This window comes from Lutjanus erythropterus, chromosome 13 (assembly GCF_056507025.1).
Source record: "Lutjanus erythropterus isolate fLutEry1 chromosome 13, fLutEry1.hap2, whole genome shotgun sequence".
NCBI classification, from domain to species: Eukaryota; Metazoa; Chordata; class Actinopteri; order Lutjaniformes; family Lutjanidae; genus Lutjanus; species Lutjanus erythropterus.
Window position 1 is genome coordinate 18,399,492 of NC_139329.1, and position 21,782 is coordinate 18,421,273.

Below are 21,782 nucleotides of genomic sequence, written 5' to 3' on the forward strand. Positions count from 1 at the left end.
TCCATTGTGACTGGATGCCATCTGTGCCTTTAGAGATACTACAGTCATGTCCTGCTCCATGCATCATCCCTGCTTGCATAATCATGAACAAGCACACACAAACAATACATCTTAATTAGTAAGGCACTTTTGGGCCGTGTTTTGAATTCAGATGTGGAATGATGTAATGCGTGTTTGTGTTTGTTTCCACTTAGTTGACCTGTTTGCAGTTACTTGAACTTGTGTTAACACTGGCTTGTATTTTTTATTTCCCCCTCAAACAAAACCACTCAGCCCGTAGTTACAACTTGTTTAAAACTCAGAATCAGAATTCATTAATGTACATCAGAAACTTAAGGCCAGAGTTGTTAATTAATTAGTGCAACTAGTCAACAAGTTTTGGAGTGTAGTTCCTCTCCTCTTTAGCTTATACGTACCTGCAAAGTCAACTAAGCAGGCACTGAGTTGACCCTTGCTTATATACAACAGGTATTCATTCACACCACATATTATCAGTGTTGGGGTTAATACATTACAGAATAACATGTTAGAGTACATATATTGCTTTTTTGTTGTAATGAGTAACTTAACGCATTAGTTTTGCAACTTAAGTGCGCTCTGCCAGTTCAGTGCTGTGCCTGCTGGGGAACCACTGCAAGAAATGCCACATTGGATGAGACTCTCAGGGTGATTTTTCTGCATTTTCCAACCATACAGGCTTGGAGTCGGTGGACTATCTTGGGTAGTCGGTTGTTGATCAGAAAATCTTTCTTCAAGTCAATACTCCAACAACACTTCTGCACCTGGGGAGAGACTTTTTAGCCTTGGAAGTCTTGTCTTTATTCCCAGGGGAATCGACTAATCGACATACATTTAAAAAAAACTTGTTCTCCTGTGTTATAATCACTACTTCAGAGAATAAACTTAAGAGTAAACTAAGCTAGTGAAGAGTACTAAAGAGTAGGGATCTAACAATGCATCACGAGACAGTTAAAAATCGATACAAATGTGTGACCACAAATCGGTTGAGATGAAAAAGGAATCGTGATGCCATTTTTAAAGAGCAGAGTGCATAAGAATGTGCGAGACTGGCCCAACCCAGAGAGAAACAGGTATGTGTGCTTCTGACAGAGCTGGTTGGATATACTGTGCACAATTTTGTGCACTTCAAACTTCAGAAACACTTTCAAATTCTGTTTCCTACACCCACAGTAGTGTTTGCAGGACGGAGGAGTGAGGATGGGAGGAGGAGATGGGGATGATATATTGCGCGGTCTCGCGCTTTCGCTCCTCAAACCAGGAGATCTGTCTCCTACCTTTGAAAATCTTTTCTCTTTGTTTCCTCCTGGTAAATTCGCCATCATGCTGCCATCGTTTCTCTCCTGTTTCTTAAAGGCGATGAGAGCTGACTTTCTGGTCAGCTTATTGCATGTTCAGCCTAAAGTCGCCAGGGAATTAATGAGGGCACTTGGACACACCTGATAGGTGTATCCTGCTGTGCGCTGGTGGTGCAAGGGGCAGGACAGGTCAGGATACCCCTGCACCACTGGTACAAGAGGGCAAAAGTGGATTTGGACACACCTTGAATAAATTAAATGAATTGCACCTCACGCTTCCCACTTACTCAGCGTAAGATAGGGCCCCCTGTGTTCAAAAATGAGATCACAGACAAGATTAAGGCTGCATGCAAATATTGCAAGAGGGCGATGACCTACACAAGTAGCACAACCAGCATGATGCAGCATGTCACCTGGCAACATAGTGAGAAGCTCAAGTCAACACCGCCTGAGCAAAGAAACTGTTAAAGGGACAATCCACACTGACAAGCAGATTTTCAAACTAGGAACACATGCAAGCCTTGGTTTGTTTGTTTGTAGAGATTTTATTTATTTGCATTATTATTTTAGTTATACTGACGGGGATTTATTTTAAAAATCCAATTTTTTTTTTTTTTGTTATTTAAGATAAAATATGATTTCGTTTGTACTTTTCAGAGGAGGACATATGGGTTGTTTTGCACAGTTTACTCTACCTCAGAGATAAGGACACATAATCTTCAATAAGGAGCTGTAAAAGATAGAGATAGAGAAGATATTGTCTGTCATTCCTGTTATTAGCTTGCAGAATTATGTCATGTAAAGATGGTAGAGGCAATACATTCAAAGGTAGATGTCTGGATGTAACATGCACCAGGAATCGCAAAGGTGTTTACATTTTCTGTAACGCAAAAGTACTCGAGTTAGCGAGTTACTTTACAGACAGTAGAATCATATGAATTCATATATTTGTGATTCTTTGTGGCATAAAGAGAGATTAACACCTTCAAACCTTGTTAACTTTACCCTCCAAATGCCCAGTGATCCATGTATAGCTTTAGGCCATCTAATATAGTGATTAATTGAAAAGACACAGCCCCCTCTGTCTTCCTTCACGCTTCCTCTGTTCATTGTCCCACCACGCTCCACAAGTGTGACCTACAGTTTGTCTGTCATCTCCTCCCTCAAGCCCCTGCTCTCCTGTCCAATCATCCTTCACTTATGTCACTAATTTAAACAGACAAAAGATCAAGACTTGGCCTTTGATGAAGGAGTGTGAAGACAAGAGGGAGACTAAAGAGAAGGATGTTATACCCTGGGGGTGTCTGATCTCAACCAGTGTGTGAATGATTTTGACATAGAGGGACATTGATAAACACACAAGGCCACACTGGCTGCACATGTAAACAAACAGGAACACGTCCAAATGTTGTGATTTAACATTTCTCATGAAAAACTGAATGGTAGTTGTTGTGACCAGCTGCTCTGTGTTATTCTTGTACTTTAATTTACTCTTATCTTGAGCTAAAAAAGACCCCTCTTCCAAGATACTTTTAGAGTCACAGTAGTATTACAGTACTAAGTCTTAAAGGCTCTGATGCTTTCATGGACTGTATAGAATAAACCTTATTCTAGTCATACAGTCTTACAATGCTGTAAGCAACATTCACTGCCACTAGAGGTTGCAGTAGACCACCAGCATCTCAGACCAAAACAAATGCACACTTCGGCTACTCAAAAAAGTTGAGAAATCTAAACCCCCTGCTGCTCACAAAACTCAGAACAAACTGTAAAACTAGGCATTGTATTTGAAGTTTATGTTACTACACTGCTTATTGCTTTTTTTAGTGTACCCTTAAGCTGTAATATGAGAAAGATTGTGACCACCAGTTTGCGCCCTGCTTGGAAAAGAAGACTCCTGAAACTCAAATCATTCTGTTTGACTTCAAATATCAAATATCAGATCAAATATACATCAAGATTAGGTTACTACTTCAGAAACACATTTTAGTGTGCTATTTAGCTGTCATATAAGAAATATTGTGACCTGTTTCCAATGGAGGTTACCTAAACTCAGCATTTCCTGTTTCTCACCTAAAATGTTGTCAGACACATGTTTTAATGAACTTTAAGTGGTGATATGAAAAGCTTCCTCACCAGGCTGCTGTGTGGAAAGTTGGTGCGGGGACTCAAAGAGGGACTCAAGTGCACAAACATGTACGTGCCCGTTGGATAATTAAGCCACAGAGGGAGTGTGATGTCATTCTCTGCTCAGGATGCCATTACTCCATTATAGCTGTTCGCCTCACATCTAGTCGGGCTGGATGTTGTATATTGCATCTTTGAGTTAATCTGTACATATATGATCCATCATATTGAATTTAGGCCTGCAACTAATGCTAATTTTCATTATCAAATAATCAGCTGATTATTAGGTAATCTCTACCAAAGGTATTTCATTTAATATCAGATTTGACAAAAACAAGCAGCAAATTTTCACATCTGAAGAGCTGCACCTTTGCTTGAAAAAAATGACTGAAACAATGAATCAGTTTTCTGAATAGATAATAAATTGTATATTATGTATGCATACATACTGTAATATGACAGAAGACCAACATTCAGACGGAAATCAGCTCTTACATCTCAACATTTGCCGATTCTCCACTCGTGTCAGTTTTCTGTTTTTCTTGGGGCTTGTTGTGGAATTGTTCCGCTCTGTTAACACAGGGTCAAGATCAGGGCTTTATAGCAGGAGACTGTAGTTCCACATGGTTGAGCATAGCATGCTAGAATGGATAATCACTCACTGACCAATTCAGTGAGGATTTACACAGCTTAACACACATGCACGTGTATTTACTCAAATGTACTAGATGTGTTTAACTACATTTGTGTGTCAGGCAGCAGGCTGCTACCACTGCGTCTGTCACTAACCATGGTGCAACTTTGCCATCACAGCTACTGGCCACCTCTGACATCATTAAGTTTAGCTAATTATCATAAATCAGACTAATCATGAGCAATTTATTGGCCCAAACCAGATAATTAAACATTGATGCTAATGTTGCTTCATGGCAGTTTTTTTAAACTGATTGCACACTGCTGATGAATAAGTATATGCAGTAATTCAGGTGATACCAGTAAAATACTCTGTAAACAGTGGATATTCTCAGTTGTCTAACCAGGGAAATGTGAGTAGAATTAATAACATTAATGATGGCTGCAGTCTATTTAGGTGAGACAGTTCCAGGGCTCTGGTATCGTGCATGTTCACTTCTTTGGCATGGCTTAGAGGGACACATAATGGAATGCAGCCATTGTTATTTTCACCTGTGCCATCCTGCTTTGACAAGTTGAAATGTCCGCTGTGAAACAGGTCTGTTAGCTCTTGATTTGTTTTCCTCGCAGTATTTTCAGTGGCTGCTGTGGTCACACGATGACCTATAGCAGTAGAAAAAGTTTAACCATCATTACCTCAGGTGGGAATGGCAAAAAACTGTGTGCATCATGAGAGCAGCGCCTGCTCGCTTATTTCTTCACAGTTCTCCTGCTGTCTGTCTCATCTGCCCTCGTGCTTAAATTGGAAACAATGAAGGCAGCAAGTGTTCACGAGTTAAAAGCAGCTCAACTGAACTTTTACAAACTCTTAAATGTAAATGCATATAAACTCTTAAGGGTCTATTTGGTGGTGGTGCAAAAACTGGAGCATGCAGTGCTTCAGTGTGTTGAAATAGTTGGTCTGCTTGTTGTTTTGTTGAATTGTATGCATCTAGCACCAGGCTATTTCTAGCTTTTTGCATGCTGTCTTCTTCTAATTTTCTTGTGAATGTGTTGCAAACTATCAAATAAAGGAGATTGACAGTCACTGACCACTGATCCCTCTACCATTGTAACATTAAGATTTAAAAGCCCTCTGTATTTGAGGTAGTTTGTCCCCTCAGAGTTACTGTGAGGCAAGAGTTGCTGGCAAAGTTCCATACTGACATGTGGGAGAGAAAATGAAAAGGAGCTGCTGCTGCTCTCTGTGTCAAACTGACCAGTCAGGAGGCTGAATGAGAACAGGGACTGTTGGTGGTGAAATGCTGGGGGAATCAGGGAAATAAAATGTTATTTCCTGATTATTTTACAGAAGTTATCTTCTAAATACAAATAAACACTACATCTGATTGTGTCGGTCTCTGTCAGTGGGTGAGAGTTCAAGGTTGTTCACAGAGTGACAGTGAGAGGCTACGGTGACTTCAGCTGGTGAGCAAGCTGGCTTGTCTGGCTTGCTGTGGGTTGGCCGACAGTAAAACAATGTCAAAGTCTATCAACAATGTTTAGTTTGGACATTAGAATATGCCAGTTTGGTAGACATATCCCAACACTCTATTCCACTGTGGGGATGAAGCATAGACTGCATGGTCTATCGTCGTCTTTCCACAGGTTTGGAATTTCATTTATAGTGTGCAAAATGCATTTTTAAATACAATATGACACAGCAGCAATTAACAACAGTCTCTGTAGTCATTATTTGCATTGAATGGCCTTTCCATAGCTGGTGTAGGTAAAACTACTGATGGACTGATGGCTCTTGGCAGTTTAAGTCTTTTATTATCAAAGTCCCCACACTTTCTAAGAACTAGAAGAGTGGCAACTTATTTTGTGGAAGAAATTTCAATGAAAATACATTTCCATCTTATATTCACTACCACCTAATGCTTTGCAAAGGCTGTTGTGATTGTCCTGTCAAAACAGAGCCCTTTGACAGACTGGCAGGTAGAAACACACACATACACATACACAGCTGCATATACTCAATAATTACACACTATCTTATTTGGTGTTAGAGGCATTTTTTTATCCTTTGCTTTCTCTCTCTCTCTCTCTCTGATTCAGTCACTCAGTTTGTTTGTCTTCTTTCTACTGCACTCACTGCCTTTCATGCTTTGAATGCTATATCCAGTCTGTGTGGCTCTGCATTGCAGTTTAAAGGCACGACTGGGCAGAGGGAGAGATTCATTCATAGCCTTTATTTAGACTTCTGGGACTCTTTGAGGGAAGACCCTTGTTCTCGATAGCACCATGGAACCACAGAAAAACAGTAAAGGACCTGTCCATTCATTCAGTGTGTGTGTGTTTGTGTGGAGGACAGCAGCAAAAGGAAATGGAGAATGTAGAGACACACAGACGAGAGACAATAAAAAGGGAAATTTAAAACTTTAATTAGAGAGACACTTCAATTACCTGTGACAGGTCTGCTCTTTATTAACAACACCTTCTGAAATAACAGTCACTCTGAAGCTTAAAAAACTGTAGTTAAATGTTGGTTTCATTTGATTAGGAAAACATCAGCCACAAAAGCTCATGTACTGTTTCTGTAATGGGGGCTACAGAGCTTCCATTTCCAGAACCAACTCTCAACATCAACCATACTGTTTACGTGTGGAGGTCAGATCAAATCGGTGTGCTTCCCTCAGAGGAATACTGCTGACTTCCACCAAGTTTGTTCAGTTAATTTGGGAATTTATGCTGTCAATTCGCTGTCAGGAAAGACTGCATAACCTTCCAACCTCATTTGAGTTGTTATATAATACTATTAATTATTCAGAACGTGTCCTTATTGTCCTTAAATCTTTTAAATTAGTATGGATTATGATACATAGCTAGCAAATCTCCTCTAACCATCTTCACGGTGCCATGTGCATTTAATTTCTTCTTTCCACTATTCTCCTCATCATCAGTCACCCTTGAACAGTGGACTGCTTCTGCAGGTTGATGGTGTTTTTGTTTTTGGCTTGAGTTCATTAAATATTAATCCTAAAAAGATTTATGATTATGGTTTGGTTTGGTTGTTCTGGATATTCGAAAACTTTTGATCAGTGTGAATTAAATCAATAATTTTAAGACGAGGCCAAAATAATGTCTCATTTCCAGTGTGAACAGAATGAGCTAATTCAGTGTTGGCACACTCTGCCCAATCCACTGAACTCTTGCAGACTTTAACTGACACTACCTGCATGCTCAGAATAAATTAGTGAGTAGAAGTAGGTGCAAGTGCCCAAATATGCTGGAGACTGAGGATAGAGTCATTTCTGTGGCCATCTGTGCTGTGTTAGTCAGTGCCTTTACATGTAAATGCAAACTGGTATGGTGATATCTCATGGCTTTCAGGTAAAATGTGAAGTACAAAAAACAGACATGTAGCAACCTTACTATTAATTCGGGAGTAAATGGAATGTGGTTTGAGACTCACGCCACCAGCTTTTGTTGTGTGCAGTGAAAAAGTTATGATTAATCAAAATATTTAAGAAAATGACATTAGAACAACTGGACCAAATATCCTAACCCTGTGAAGCACAACACATTAAATCATTTTCCTAAAAAATATAATTTAGATTAAATTAGGTGTTTATTGAGCCTTTTGACAGAAAAAAAAACAAATTAACTTTCCCTGTATGATTGTTTTATTTGTAATCATACATTGTATTATGCATCCAGCTTTCAAGGCAATTCATTACTTTTTTTAGAACCAGAAATATGCAAAAAACCCACCACAAACTTTAGTCTTACCATAACTCAAAATTAGCTAAATTAGCTCATGAACTGATTTTAATTTTGGTAAAGAAGAAACCTCTGCTTTCTGCATTGCATCAATGATCCACTAGAGGGCAGTTAACATGTGCCAGATTGTGTACAATAGTCCATGTAGGTAATATATACAACAATAAATGGTGCTTGTACAAACATTCACGTCTGACTGTAGCAGTGCCAGTAGTGACAGATGGAGCGGTCAGGTGATTGTCTTGGAAAGAGTGGTGCAAAAGTAGGCCATGTAAACCAGGGCGTCAGAGCTATCATCACACCACATTTATGATCATTCTGATAAATGAGGTAGAATCAACGTGAATCAAAGTTGTTTACTGTCAAGAAACAAATTTGTTTTATCTGATAAAATTAGGATTATCTGATATTCAAGCCAATATTTCCTTGTTTTGTTGCCTTACATTCCCTTCTTGTTGAGTTAAAATCCAAACAAACCAGTTGAATATCATTCAATTATCGTTGATAATGAAAAACATAGTAGTTGTAGACCGAACAGTAACTTGACTTTTCTGAAAGTGTGTTAAAAACAGCAAATATGTAGAGGTGATGAGAAAGCTTGGATAAACTGACTGATTGTTACATGTTAAATTAGCCAACTGGTCTTTTTGTAAACGAAAGTCTGCGGGGAGTTGTGGTGTGAGGGGTCAGTTTGATTGTGCAGGTGTATCTGCCATGAAGTGCGGCTGGTTAGACATCGTTTGTGTACTTCCTGTATATTGCAGCAATTACTCTTTTGGTCAGAAAGCCCCGTGAGGCCTGGAACACAGAAAGAGAGAGAAATTGCCAGACAGACAGTGATGTTTAATGTATTGTTTGTCCAGTTTGGTCTTGAATGAAGTTTAGCTGTTCAGCTTTAGGTGCAGGTAATGTCAAGCTACAAAAACACAAACAAGACAAGGCCTAAACTCTCCTTTGGATAGAGGATGGAGGAGGTGAGAGGATGGGGTCTTTGTAGGTCTGTTCAGAGGTAGCAGAGCCTGTGGGTTCTGCTATTTAATCAATGTATTCTGTATAAATAATGTTGTAAATGTATTGAACATTATTAGAACATTTTATACATTACATTTTACTGTTGGAATGTCGCAGACTGTGACTGGTGATGGGGAGTGGGACTACTTGTGCAAAAAGGAATGAGTTACATTCACAGATCACTTGCATGTGCTGAAAATGAAATATAAAGTCTGTCACTTGTTTGGTGCTTCCAGAGCAAGATTTATCAAAATTATATTGGAAGATATGGCAGTGGTACAAACTTCTTCTCAGCGTGTTTCCAGAAGGGTGCTGGGGCAAGAGTTCCCACACACTCACTCAGGTGTTTTGAGTTATTCTAGCTGATTAGAGTTTGATGAGATCACCCTACGTCAGGGGTCCCCAACTGGCGGGCCGCGGTCCGAGTCCGGACCCACACGCCGTCCTATACAGACCCAGAGCTATAACCAATAAATTCTTAAGATATTTTAATTATTATTATTTATAATTATTTAATTGATTTTATTTTGACGGGACGCTTCTATTTTAACTGGCGCAACTTTTCTAGTCTTTCCGCCGCTGGTTTAGCTGATCAGGAAACACACAGACCAACTGCAGAGAAGCTGCACGTGGAAGAGACTGTTGTTAATGACGGAGTTTATTACAACAGTCGAAACTAACGTGATGGTTAATGACATCGACACCAACCAGATGCACTTATAAAATTAAACAACTGTATAAGGACGTAAAACAGGAGAGTCTGTGTTTGTCTGTGAGAAACTTTCAGATCTTCTCACAGCAGAGTGAACAGGTGAGGGAGGAGAGGAGGGCAGACTGATCACTAATCAATCACTGATACCGTCGTTCTGTCGGACTGATTAAAAAAATAAAAATGGCAGAGAGTCAGTCTGCTGTCTGTAGTTTGACAGAGAGACAGAGAGGGTCGTGTCTAGAAGGGAACCTTAGATCCGCGAAAGATCACGTGAGTTTGATTATTTTAGTAGAAATAACGGACAACGGAGAATCTCACGAGAATTACCTTACCAAATGAAGAGTTACCTTCTAGACACGACCGAAAAAGGTGCGCAGCTCCAAAAATAGAAAATCATGTCGTGGTGTCGATGGTTTTAATGTGGCAGCCGCCATAAATAAAACACTATTCACTGATCATTGACCTGCTGTGATGGAAAAAATACTCAGATTCTTTACTTAGGTATTTTTACATTGTGGTATTAGTGTTTTTACTTAATTACAATTTAAATATTTTGCATATTATTGTTTCCTTTTTTGAAAAATCAACATTTTTATTGCTTTTGTTGTACTTTAATGGTATTCTTATGGGTATTTTTTGATTACGAAATACAGACCTGCAAACTCATAAGAGGAGAAAAAGGTGTCATGTTGGTAAACCAGTCCTCTGTCCTCGGGGGGTCTGGGAGCGTCTGTCCTGCTCCAGAAGAAAAATGTTGTGATTTTAACATGTGAACAAAACATTCTGGTGACTGTTTCAGTTAAAAGAGTTAGTTCCATCTTCTGTTTGTGGTTTCTGCAGACATTACTACCTTTACTTTTAGCAAAAGCAAAAGTAATGTAATAGGAAAAAATGCAGAACACGCAATATTTCTTAAATGATTACTCGATTAATCGCCAGAATAATCAATAGATTATGCTTTAATTTTACTGGTTCGGCCCACTTGATATCAAATTGGGCTGTATGTGACCCCTGAACCAAAATGAGTTTGACACCCCTGATGTAGACGTTGATACTGAACTACTACACTACTTCGGTATATATCACTCTAAATCATAACACAAGTTAGACATTATGATGTTCCGGACCTTTGCATTAGGAAATTTTCTCTAACTGGACCTCTTTGAATTTTAGTTGAATACCCCTGCCCTACGTCATATCAACAGGTTGTTCTACTCTATCTGATGCACCAGATGAACAGAGTCAGGAAGAGGTCAGTTATGTCCTGAGGTCTAATCGGCCAGAATAGCTTTAAACTGTGTGTAGGGTCTTTAAAGCCGAGATCAGACCAAAGATTCATGACGGGATGAAAGCGTTGTAGAATGTTGCAGGGGAAACTTGCAGTAGTGCAAAGTGGCCCGTCTGAGCTTGACTCAAGCCAGCTGATGGCGTCATCTGCAACTGAGCTTGTCAAATCGCCAGCAGCTGGTTTTAGAACATAAGGTGTGACACCTGTTTCAACAGCCAATTGGCTCATTACTGTATCTAGCTACCAAAAAAACCCTGAACAGCCGGCAGTTACAGCTGAAATACAGAGAGTTGTTGTGATATAGATGATACAACCTTTCATCTGGTCATATTGGTGTAAACTAGTGGTTCTTCAGAATGTAAGTGTAATTATACTGTTATTACTTTTCAGTCACTATTGCCATTGTTGCATTACAGTGTATTGATTTACATTTTTTCTCAATTATATAGCCTATGTTTTATGGTATTTCAGACTGTTAGCCTACAAGAGAAAATAATAAAAGGTAGTTAGTTACTTTAGTCTGATTTAATATTAGGCTTAAGAACTAACAAAAACATGGCTTTATCTAGATTAAAGCAACAACAAGGAACTCTGATATTTTGTTGAGGTCCATGTGAACAACACAACATAACAACCACAAAATATAACCACAAAACTGGCTAACATACGACTCTCTTAAACTTCGCCTGGGAAGATGTAAACACAGACTTGTTGACTTGATTTCAAGGAGAATCTAACCTGGTGGCAGGCATTAAGAACAACTGTACAGAAATAGATCATCTTTTTGTGGATGGTCTTGTTAACCTCGTATGTCATATAGATGTATCAGTTATAAACTGAGTCAGTTCCATAACCAGTTGAAAACTCCTTCCAGTAGTTTTAAGCAGTCACATACAAATTACAGTACAGTATATTTTATAACTAGCCGTGATTTGAGTTTAAGAAAATCTGGTATAAATGTTGAATCAATCAAGTGTAATGGTGCAATGTGTCGACCTCCTGAATTTGAAATTATAGTTGAGGCAATCCTTAATATGGTAATTGCAGTCATTGGTTTTAATATTAAGAACCAAAGTAGTTTTTTTATGTAACAGTGATTAAGCTTATGCCCTTAAATTAAAGTGTTACCCTTGATACATGTACTAAAACCATGTCAGCAGTGTTCAAATAGGTGGGATAAGGACTCATGCAGGAAAGGAGACCTGAGACAGTGAATGAGAGACAGCATGCTTTATAAGATGTAAGGAGTCACGTTTTCATTCTAAGATCAGTCGTGTTTTTTACGTGGATTCAAGCAAACTCATTTTACACACAAACCGACAAGGAGGAACAGTCAAACACAGATTAACAAGGACAAGCGGTGCACACAGACTCAAGGACCCACAATTACGTAAACGCACATCTTGTGCTGCCACCTTGAGAACTAAATTCAAGGTTATTTAGCTACAAACTACAAATGTGGCTGATAAGAAAAACTGAAAGTCACCCTACAGCACTTTTCACAAGACATGTGCTGTAGTGCTTACAATGATGTATTATGTGATGAATTTGCACTGAAATATAAATAATCCTGTAAATAATTAGGGGACCCGAAATATTCACTAGATGAGATGAAACCTATTTCAAATACAACAAATAAAAGCAAAGAGATGAATAAGTAAATAAATGAATAACAAGAAGATGTCTCTCATGCCCAAGTCCCTTTGCTTTGCTTAACAAAAGCTCTTTGATGATTTTTTCTTGTTTTAAGTCATCCTTTATGCTGATAAGTGATGAGCAGTGCCTAACTCTCTCTGTGCGACTGTGTTTTATTAAAAGCTATATAAGAAACCCTGTGGACTGACTGTGTGTCAGACATATGAGTACAAGGCACGCATGCACATGGTATGAGTATCAAAACACACCCTCTTTGGAGGGATAGAAAACAGAAGAACCTATAGATGTTGATGCAATTATATGTGTGTTTCAATTACAATTTTGAGACACTTCTATACATTCATGTCAAATCAAACAAACCTGTTTTATAGACATGTCTAATGATTATTTTGTGACCTTGCCTGAACCCGAGTATTAGAAATACCTTGATAAATTAAGGTTGATTAGTCAGTTGTCATACCACTTCAGTCTTCCCCCTTTCAAGTGGAACAATGAGCCAGCAGACACTGTTTATATTGCATGAAATAGGTGGTCTGTGAAGACAACTGTTTGATCTGACGCTGCTGTACTGTAACTGTGACCAGCATTTAACTATTTACCAGACTTACTCAGACTTACTTTTGTTATTAATACAGTTACCTGTTTTCGTATTCAGCGTAATTTAAATGATTTAATTGGCATTTTCTGGAGATTCATGGGTTGTTTCTGTTCTCCTTCTGGGATCCTTTTCCTTTCCACGGAGTACGTGAACCGGAGATAGAGATGGATTTGTATCTTTATTTCATTTACAACCTGTGATATATTCAGCCCATCGCCAAATGCCAATATATTAATCTAATCTAATCTCCCAAACCTAACCCTAAAAGGGGGTGTGGTTTTGACGATTTGGCTAGATGAAATATTGCTGGTGTGATGTATAACAGCAGTGGCTGAAAATTGATATTTTCTTACATGTTGATTTTATCCTCAACAAAGAAACAGGTTTGTTCTATGTTTTATTTGATGAAACCACTGAGTGGCTAAGACATGTAATTTACATGTGTGAGTCTGATAAGACTGTTAGTGTGCGTAGTGTTACGTGGATTTTCCAGCAACAGATGCATGGTGCAATAGAGTGCTAAGAGTGTGCATGTTTTCTCTGCAACCACATCAGATGATTTGACTGACTGGTTCTTCTCTAAAAGTAAGCTGCACAAAGAAAAGTGTATGATTTTAACCAATATGAAAACCTTTCAGCAAGCATGCCTTCAAAGTATTTTTCCATCAACAGTGAATATTTTGTGCCTAAAATGTCTTTTCCCCAGAAAATAATGTAATAATTTTTCACATCAACACAAAGAAAAGTAGAATGTTTATTCAATCAAGTACTTTTTTTTTTATTGATTTCTTTTAATAGTTTTTTGTTTGTTTGTTTTGCTTTGCTGTGTAATGTGTGAAATGCTGTACGTTCTGCTAAATGTTCTAACAGTGGCCAGACTCTGACAAATCCTGGAGGTAGGAGTTTTTGTTCAAAGCTAGTATTAAATGAGAGATGATGAGTTTTTTTTTATCTGTCACAGCTTACTCTCCACAATGGCACCCTATTATTTTTTGTAAGTACAGTATCAGTTTTCACTTTCTATAATTACTTAGTCACTCTTGAAAGTGACTTTGCTAGCTCTGACTGTTTTTGATTGAGTTTAATTTCTGCACAAGGCTAATAACATACAAGGACATTTTGCCATGATTGAGCTTGTTTTATGGTTATTGCAACAGCTTTTGTTTTTAAAGTGATCTTTTTAAGGTTTGACCTCCAACAATGTGCTAGTGGTGAAAACAGTGAGATTTTGTTTCTGTTTAAAGATGGAAGCCTTGTCATGAAAAAACACATTTAAAAAAAGATATTCAGCAAACATTTATCTTTAAGACTTCTCATGCCAAAATAAAATCAGCACAGTCCACATGGAGGAAGAAATAAGCACGCAGACACTCAGTAGAAAGGACTGTTTCAGTCCATTATGTCTTAAAATATCATTTAAATATATATTCTTTAGGTTGCAGATCCGTGCATCTGTTTGTGTCTGTGTTTGTGTGCCTGTGTTCACTCAGTGCTCTGTGGCTGTTTGTAGATGGTAAGATCTCCCCGCCTCGACAAGACTGCCCCAAGAGGCCTTCTTAATTCTAAGCCTTCAGTCTCTCCAACCCTCAGTTTAATGAAAAAGGCAACCTATCTCGACGTGAAGATGCAGCTTTTCAAAGCTATATTTGATGTTTTGTTGCACTGGGGGGAAAACATCCTCCTATCTCTTGTGTTCCCCAGGTTTTCAAGCAGACAGTGACAGTACATTAAAAAAGTAGCCAGCGGAGGATTGGACTTGGAAATGTTGCTGCCCATGGCATCTTTATGCATAAACAGATTTAAACTCATATATTTTAGTAGATTGATCCTATCACTCAGATGGGGAATAATTGCCACAATCAATGCATATATTACTCTAAGAGATAACTTAAGTGGTTCTGTTGAAAGGCAAACAGTAGGCTTTTATATTAACAGTGAGGTTGGGCAGTAAGTTAAAAATTTTCAAATGGCCTCCATCAGCCCAGCAACCAGCCATTGCCAATATATTTCTGTAAGTGTATGCATGCTGCCCCTGGGATTTCAACTGAGAGCAGCAAGTTTGTTACGACCAATAAATAAACAAAATAACCTCACAAAATGTCATAAAAGGATATTCTTATACATAAATAATTTTCCTGTTAATTGAAAAGAAAATCCAGCTGTGCATCTTCTGAATCCAACTTTTGGATGTTCACCAAAAATCATTGGTTAGTCTTTTCACTATTTCAACAATCACCAACTCTGCTTTGGTCAAAATAAATCCTTAATTCACAGAGGTGAATACGAAAATATTATGGCTCTACAGGATGTTTTCTTCCCATTAATTCTTTGGGTCAGTGGGTGTGTACTGTGCCGTTGTATCAGAGTTCCAGAGCATTGGCTCTCACTTGTTTGGAGGCAGACCATTAAATACACAAAATAAAATGATAAAAAGTTCCCAAAGAACATCATCCAAAAAAGTAATAGGCGATGGCTGTCGCTGATATATTTGTCCGGTTGGCAAATCCACATAAAACACAAAACTGGTACTACAGTAAGTCTGACTGTTTGAAAAACAGGCCCAGTATCACCAGGGGTCTGATGATACTGATTTCCAAAAGAGGGCCTGTTTCTGCACAGAGCACAGATTTTCAACACAGCTTTGTAATAGACTGATCTTATTTTGACTTGTCAAAATGGTTGGAAATGGTGGAGGAAATGGTGGCTGGGAAGGTTATAGCGTTGAGCTGCTTGTACCACAGCCTTTTTTTTCCATTGTAAAAACTAAAGACGCCAGTAAGAGTGCAGTATATTTTCAAATCTGCAGAATTTCCACTGCAACCAGACCACCTCAGAACGAGACTTCCCACCAGAATGATACATTTAAATTTACTTATGGTGTACAGTAAATACTGCAAGCTTTTTGCAGGCTGGAGAGAGACACATTTTAGCAAAGGATGGATTTGATGGCCTCATACAGCCAAATGACACCTCAAAAGCTCAGGTTTTAAGTCTGGAAACAGCCATTCAAGAACAGATGTAATCCAATCACATATTCATCAACCAGTCAGTGAACATTTAGATGATAAAGTGTCTTGGTGGCTCTATCAACTGCCAGCATCAGTACCTGCCACCTGTCTGTGAGAGGACACTGTCAATCATCTGCCTCCTTTGTTATCAATTTGATTGATTATATCAGGAGTAATAGCACTTATGTTTTTCTTGCCATTTCCCCTGAATTGCTTTAGGTTGATACCACTGTATGATCTAAAGGATTGCCATTATCCCTTTAAGACTTTTACAGGAGGTAATAAGGGCTGTTGGCCCTAATCTGCACTCTAATCTGCAATGAAAAAACTCACCTTCTTCTGGATGTGTGCCAGACATTTTGCAATGTCTTGTGTTCAACTGCTGCTGAATGAATGCTGTTTTGAGCCCACAGAAAAACCCTTGATTGATTTCCAAACTCAGTGGCACTTACCGAAATTCTCAAGAAAGAAGCATCAGCACAACTATTAGGGATAGCAGTAATATTTCTGAGTTGGTCATTGTTTAACATGACAGAGCACATGATCGTGGGTCTGCACCTAATGATTATTTTTTAAATGATTAATCTCATGATTATTTTTTTATCATTCAATTAATATAGGAATTAATTTACCAAAAATAAATAGGAAAAACTTGTTTCATTAATATTTCAATATATTATTCAATCGTAATCCCGAAAAAATAGACACATAAGCACATTAGAATAATGATAATAGTGGCATATTTTCAAGTTAGCACAGGGGTGATGAAGAAACATCCAGAAAATCCATCTTAAGTGATTTCTACTAACAGACACACGTTCCACTTGTTGATAATCCTAATGCTGAAAAGTTAACAGGACGATGCTGCTGTCTCACTGCTGCTGCTGCAAGACGGCAGATCACTTGGTGCTTCACTTCCAGTATTAGTGCGGAGCAGTTTGTCCCGCTGTGATAAGACATACCCAGTTTGTGGAGCTTAAAGAGAGCCAAACTGGTGTGTCTCTGTCTAAAATACTCCAACACTTTAGATGGTCAAGGCCAGACGTGCTCTCTGTAGCTTGTTCTCTGGTCGAATCCATGCTTTCTGGGTGTGAATCCGTTGACAAATCGCCCCGGCCCTAAAGACAGTACACCACTTCTTGACCTGCTGATGGGTTTCCCTCTATCTGACCATGTAGCCCATCTGAGTAATTCGGTTTGTATATAATTAATGTGCAACAGCACACATGTTTTTGAGGGAAACATAATCCTGACTGAAAAACTATTACTAACATGACATGGGCATGTAAATTAACATCTCTGACAGTGTCACTGACAACATACTTTCAAAAACTCTTTCAAAACACTATGCACTCCTACTGACTACAGCAGTATTTACAGTCAGCAGTGTGTAGGACATCAGATTTCTGTGTCAGCATGTACATACGTGCCCTGGAACAAGCAGCTGACAGTGACAAGTGCTCACCTCGAGGCACAGCTGCAAAAGGATAGACGTCAGATGGATGAGCTGCTTTTTGCTTTTGCATCTTAACCAAAACGCTTTTTTTTGCAGTAGTCTAGACATGACCCTGGACTCTGGTGTTAAAATCCTACACTGTGTATTCCTGCCATCCATCCCAACCACCCCCTTGCAAATCCAGTGCATGTTATGACATCAGTTTAGTAATATACAAAGATAATTTTTAGGAGACGTAAGCTCAGCAGTAACATAGAGAATAATTTCTGGGACTCTTTTTGTTTTCTCTGTATGTGCTACTTTGGGAACATATTTTATCATTTGCCATCACAACATCTCTTTTCTTATGTATCACATCTTTGCAGATGATGCACAGATGCTCATTTAATCCCAGCCATGTCAACTGATTACTATACTTTGGTGCTTGGGTACGTAAGGACTGGATGTGGCGCAAAATTTGATTGTTCATCCCTGACAAACAGAGATCCTGGTGGTTGGAGCTGAACACACCTACCAATAAATACACCCCTGCTTGCTTGAGTGTGTTTAGGTGTTATTTTGACAAAAGTTCAAGCCTGCTTCAGCACACAAAGACATTTCTCTTTTTTTTCCTATGTAAAGTCAGAAATCTCTCTTTAGTAATGCAGACTTTGAACCTACAGCTGCTGTGATGATCTTCACATGGATGCACTGATGCCTCCGTCAGATTTGCCTTGTTGTGTACCTGCGTCTGGGCATCTGCATGTAGCTGTTAGAGTGTTTCTGTATTACTGTGAGGAGGTGTGATTTCTCAACAGTTGTGTCTGGGTGTCAGAAACATAGTGGTGCTGAACAGGATAGAGTTCAGGTTCTGAATCGATATCGCAGGGAGCATTGATTGATTTATTACTTGTGGGTTTTGCAATCTCCCTGTAACTCTCTCTGTGCTCTCACTTTCTCTCTCTCTGCCATCTGTAGCTCAAGCTCCACAATGTGGTAACTAGAGGGAAGTGCTCTGCATAGCCACAAAAATGGTAGTCCTTTACGCTCTGAAGACAGGAGAACAGCATTGTAATTTATTTCAAGTGTTACATTTAACAAAAATATCAACCATTAACTGTTCTTTCATTTCACTAGTTAATGGAAAAGACAATACCACTAAGGTTATTTCATAGAGAAGGACTTCAGTGTTCAAGTTTTACATATATATTTGTTTATTAGAGCGCAGAAGTAAACTGGGTGGATTCTGTTTCTCACTTTTCCCCTGCTTCAGTAATGACTGGGCAGAGCTGCTGCAGCAGAGGAGCAGTTACATACTGCCCAGGTTAATTTTTCAGGGCATGAATAATGCACACTGACATGTGGAGTTAAATTTATGTTGCTGAAAAATGGGTGTCAGAGGAGTGTTTCTGTGGAGCTTTTGCTTATTTTGTGTTTTGTTTTTGTTTTTTTGTTTATTTTAATATAGTAACCAGCACTTGCTTTTTGGATGACCTTTTGTGAAATGTAATGGATAATGGTGAAATGGTGCCGTACCAATGTGATTTGCTCATTATAATAAAAGGCCTTGCTTCTACCCTGAGCATGACATCTGAAGTTCAATAAATGCCTCTGATGAAAGAGGCCCTATTTAATATTTCAGCGCATTTTTCTGCACCTAAATGTTATATTTATGTGAATGTATGTTTCTTAGTTTTACTTAACTTAAGTGCAATATATTATTTAAAAATTGACATGTGCTTAACCTTCTCCCCTTTTTTTTCTCTTGTCTCTGCAGAAATGTATGAAATTCAATGTGGATGCTCCTATCTGGCGGTCCAAGCAGCGGATCTTGTGTACTCTCAACCAGAGCCTGAAGGATGTACTCAACTATGGCCTATTCCAGCCAGCTTACAACGGCAAGGCTGGCAAGTTTCTGGATGAGGAGAGACAGCTAAGGGAATACCCCTTCCCATCCATCGCTCCTGTACCTTACCTGGAGGTCGGTATCATGTGTATGTATGAGGCGGTAGGGACTGTTTGCAGGAGAGAGTCAGAGGTGGAAAGAGCGGTTTTACATGCTGCCACAACATACATAATCTTTCCATCCTCTCCATACAGATTATAGGGCCGAGGACAAAAAAATCAATTCACATAAGAATTGCTGTTTTCATCTTTTAGAAATCTGAACCTTTTCTCAAATTCCAAAATTCCAAAACTGAATTTTTTTCTTTCACTGATAAAGTCATGTTGATGAAAGAAAAAGGCTGAACCCCTTGAGAGTGAAGTGTAGCACCACGCAGCTGAACTTGAAAGTGGCTCCAGAGTGAGTCAGTCCCCATAGACTGCCATATAAAAATGCTGTGATCAGGTGAAGAAAATGACCGCATAGTGGATGTTGATGAGTTTCCCTGGTATAAGTGTTGCAGTGGAGAGCCTGAGATCTGTGGCCCTGTGGCCTTTTACCTGCTTTGCCTGTTTTATAATCCAGCCTGGGAGAGAGGGCATTGGAGGCACTGAACATACTGCATATACAAATAATGTAGGAGTGAACTTCCTTAAAGCATGTCAGATTACTATTTAACAACAACCACTTTACTGCAGCGGTGCCTTATGTCATTATGTTTCAGCGCTGGCTGTGACACATTGTGTTTCCGGGTTTTCTGTCTGTCTGGCCATCCCATTCTCATGAAAACAATAATGCTATAATGCCTTGATGGGATTTGGCACAAATGTCCATTTCAGCTCATTGATGAACTGTTTCAATGTTGGTATTAAAATGTCACTGTGGCCTCATGTCCATCCCAGTCTTGTGAATGTGATATTTCAGCTGATGGGAATTTCATCACACCGGGCACAAATATCCACTTGGACTGAAGCATAAACTGATTAAATGTTGGTGTTCAAAGGTCCAAGATCACTGTGACCACACAATGTGTTTGGCCTTAATTTGAATTACCGTGGTACAGGATTTAGTGTCATCTATCAGTGAGCTTGCAGATTGCAGACTCCTCGTCCGTCCAACACAAAATGTGAAAGGCCATATCTAGAATAAGTGTGTCATCAAATCATAGCAACCTTTGTGAAAGAGCACCAAAACCCTCTGTGCATATAAAGAGTTCATTCTAAGGTAACTAAAACACAAAGATCCTAATTTTCAAGTGATTATATACTAATGAAAACATACATTTAAATATTATATTCCATTTCTATCATATTCTGCTAAGAAATCCCTGTACATCTTTAAGAATTCATACAGTAATTATAACAAAGTTTCCTACAAATGTGTAATAGGATAAAATGATGAAGTGATGACATTGTATATCCAAAGGTCAAAGGTCAACTTCATTCTGATATCATAACGTTCTGCAAAAACACTTGAAGTTCTATATCAATCCTCTGTACTCCTTTGAAAATATAGTTTCTCAGTGAAGCCAGCATGTTTGTATTGGAAATTATTCACTGGAATCATAGACATCAAAATAGCGACTTCCACTTTGCCATAAAATACACGTTAAAATTAAATTATTTCATAGTCTTCACTATATATATTAAATTAGTCAGACAGGGATGTAAACTGCAACTTGACTGGATGACAGAGGAATACAACCTCAAGGCACTGATTATAGTTTTCCTCATATAGACCAGAAATCCAAGTGCCTGTTGTCATTTGTCAGTCATGTTGCAAGCTATTGTTATCAAAGTGCATCTGCTGTCATCCTTTTGAAGTCCTCTATACGTGTGTGTAGGCAACACACATACATGTAGGTGTGGGTACATATGCATCACTGTGCACGCAGTGTGTATTTTTTCTGTCATGATGTGTCAGTCAAACCAGCCGCAATAATACTACGCTCAATGACAGTGTGTTGTCTTCAGCGGCTGTCAACTCTCAGAGATAATTGTTGTGCTTGTCCATCATAGTTTTTGATCTGAGAGAGACGCTGGCGCATAAAGATATGTTGCATTACAGACAGTTGTGTATAGATATCAGGTGGTTTTCCCACTGCCTGTCTTTGTTTTTACTAGTTTATGATGTGTTCTGTAATAAAGATTTACTTTCCCCCTTGAACCTCAGTTTAATGGCTGTCACTAATGCATCTGGAGATAATAATAATAATGATAATAATAATAAGTAGAAGCAGATTAAGAATAAGAATTAATTTATATAGCACTTTTCAAGCTTAAGCACAAAGTGCTTTCCATATTAAAAGATTTGCAGGACAAGAATGAAAAATCAGAAACTCACAAAAT

At 38.7% G+C, this 21,782-nt stretch overlaps 1 protein-coding gene across 1 annotated transcript in view; it reads left to right on the plus strand.

The window, feature by feature from the left end:
* The window catches only part of shank3a (SH3 and multiple ankyrin repeat domains 3a), a 265,366-nt gene that overhangs the window by 88,889 nt on the left and 154,695 nt on the right, over positions 1 to 21,782 (plus strand). Inside the window, exon 3 of the mRNA XM_084735097.1 lies at positions 19,327 to 19,530. Within this exon, the coding sequence (XP_084591223.1) occupies positions 19,327 to 19,530 (204 nt within the window). The remainder of the gene's footprint in view (positions 1 to 19,326; positions 19,531 to 21,782) is intronic.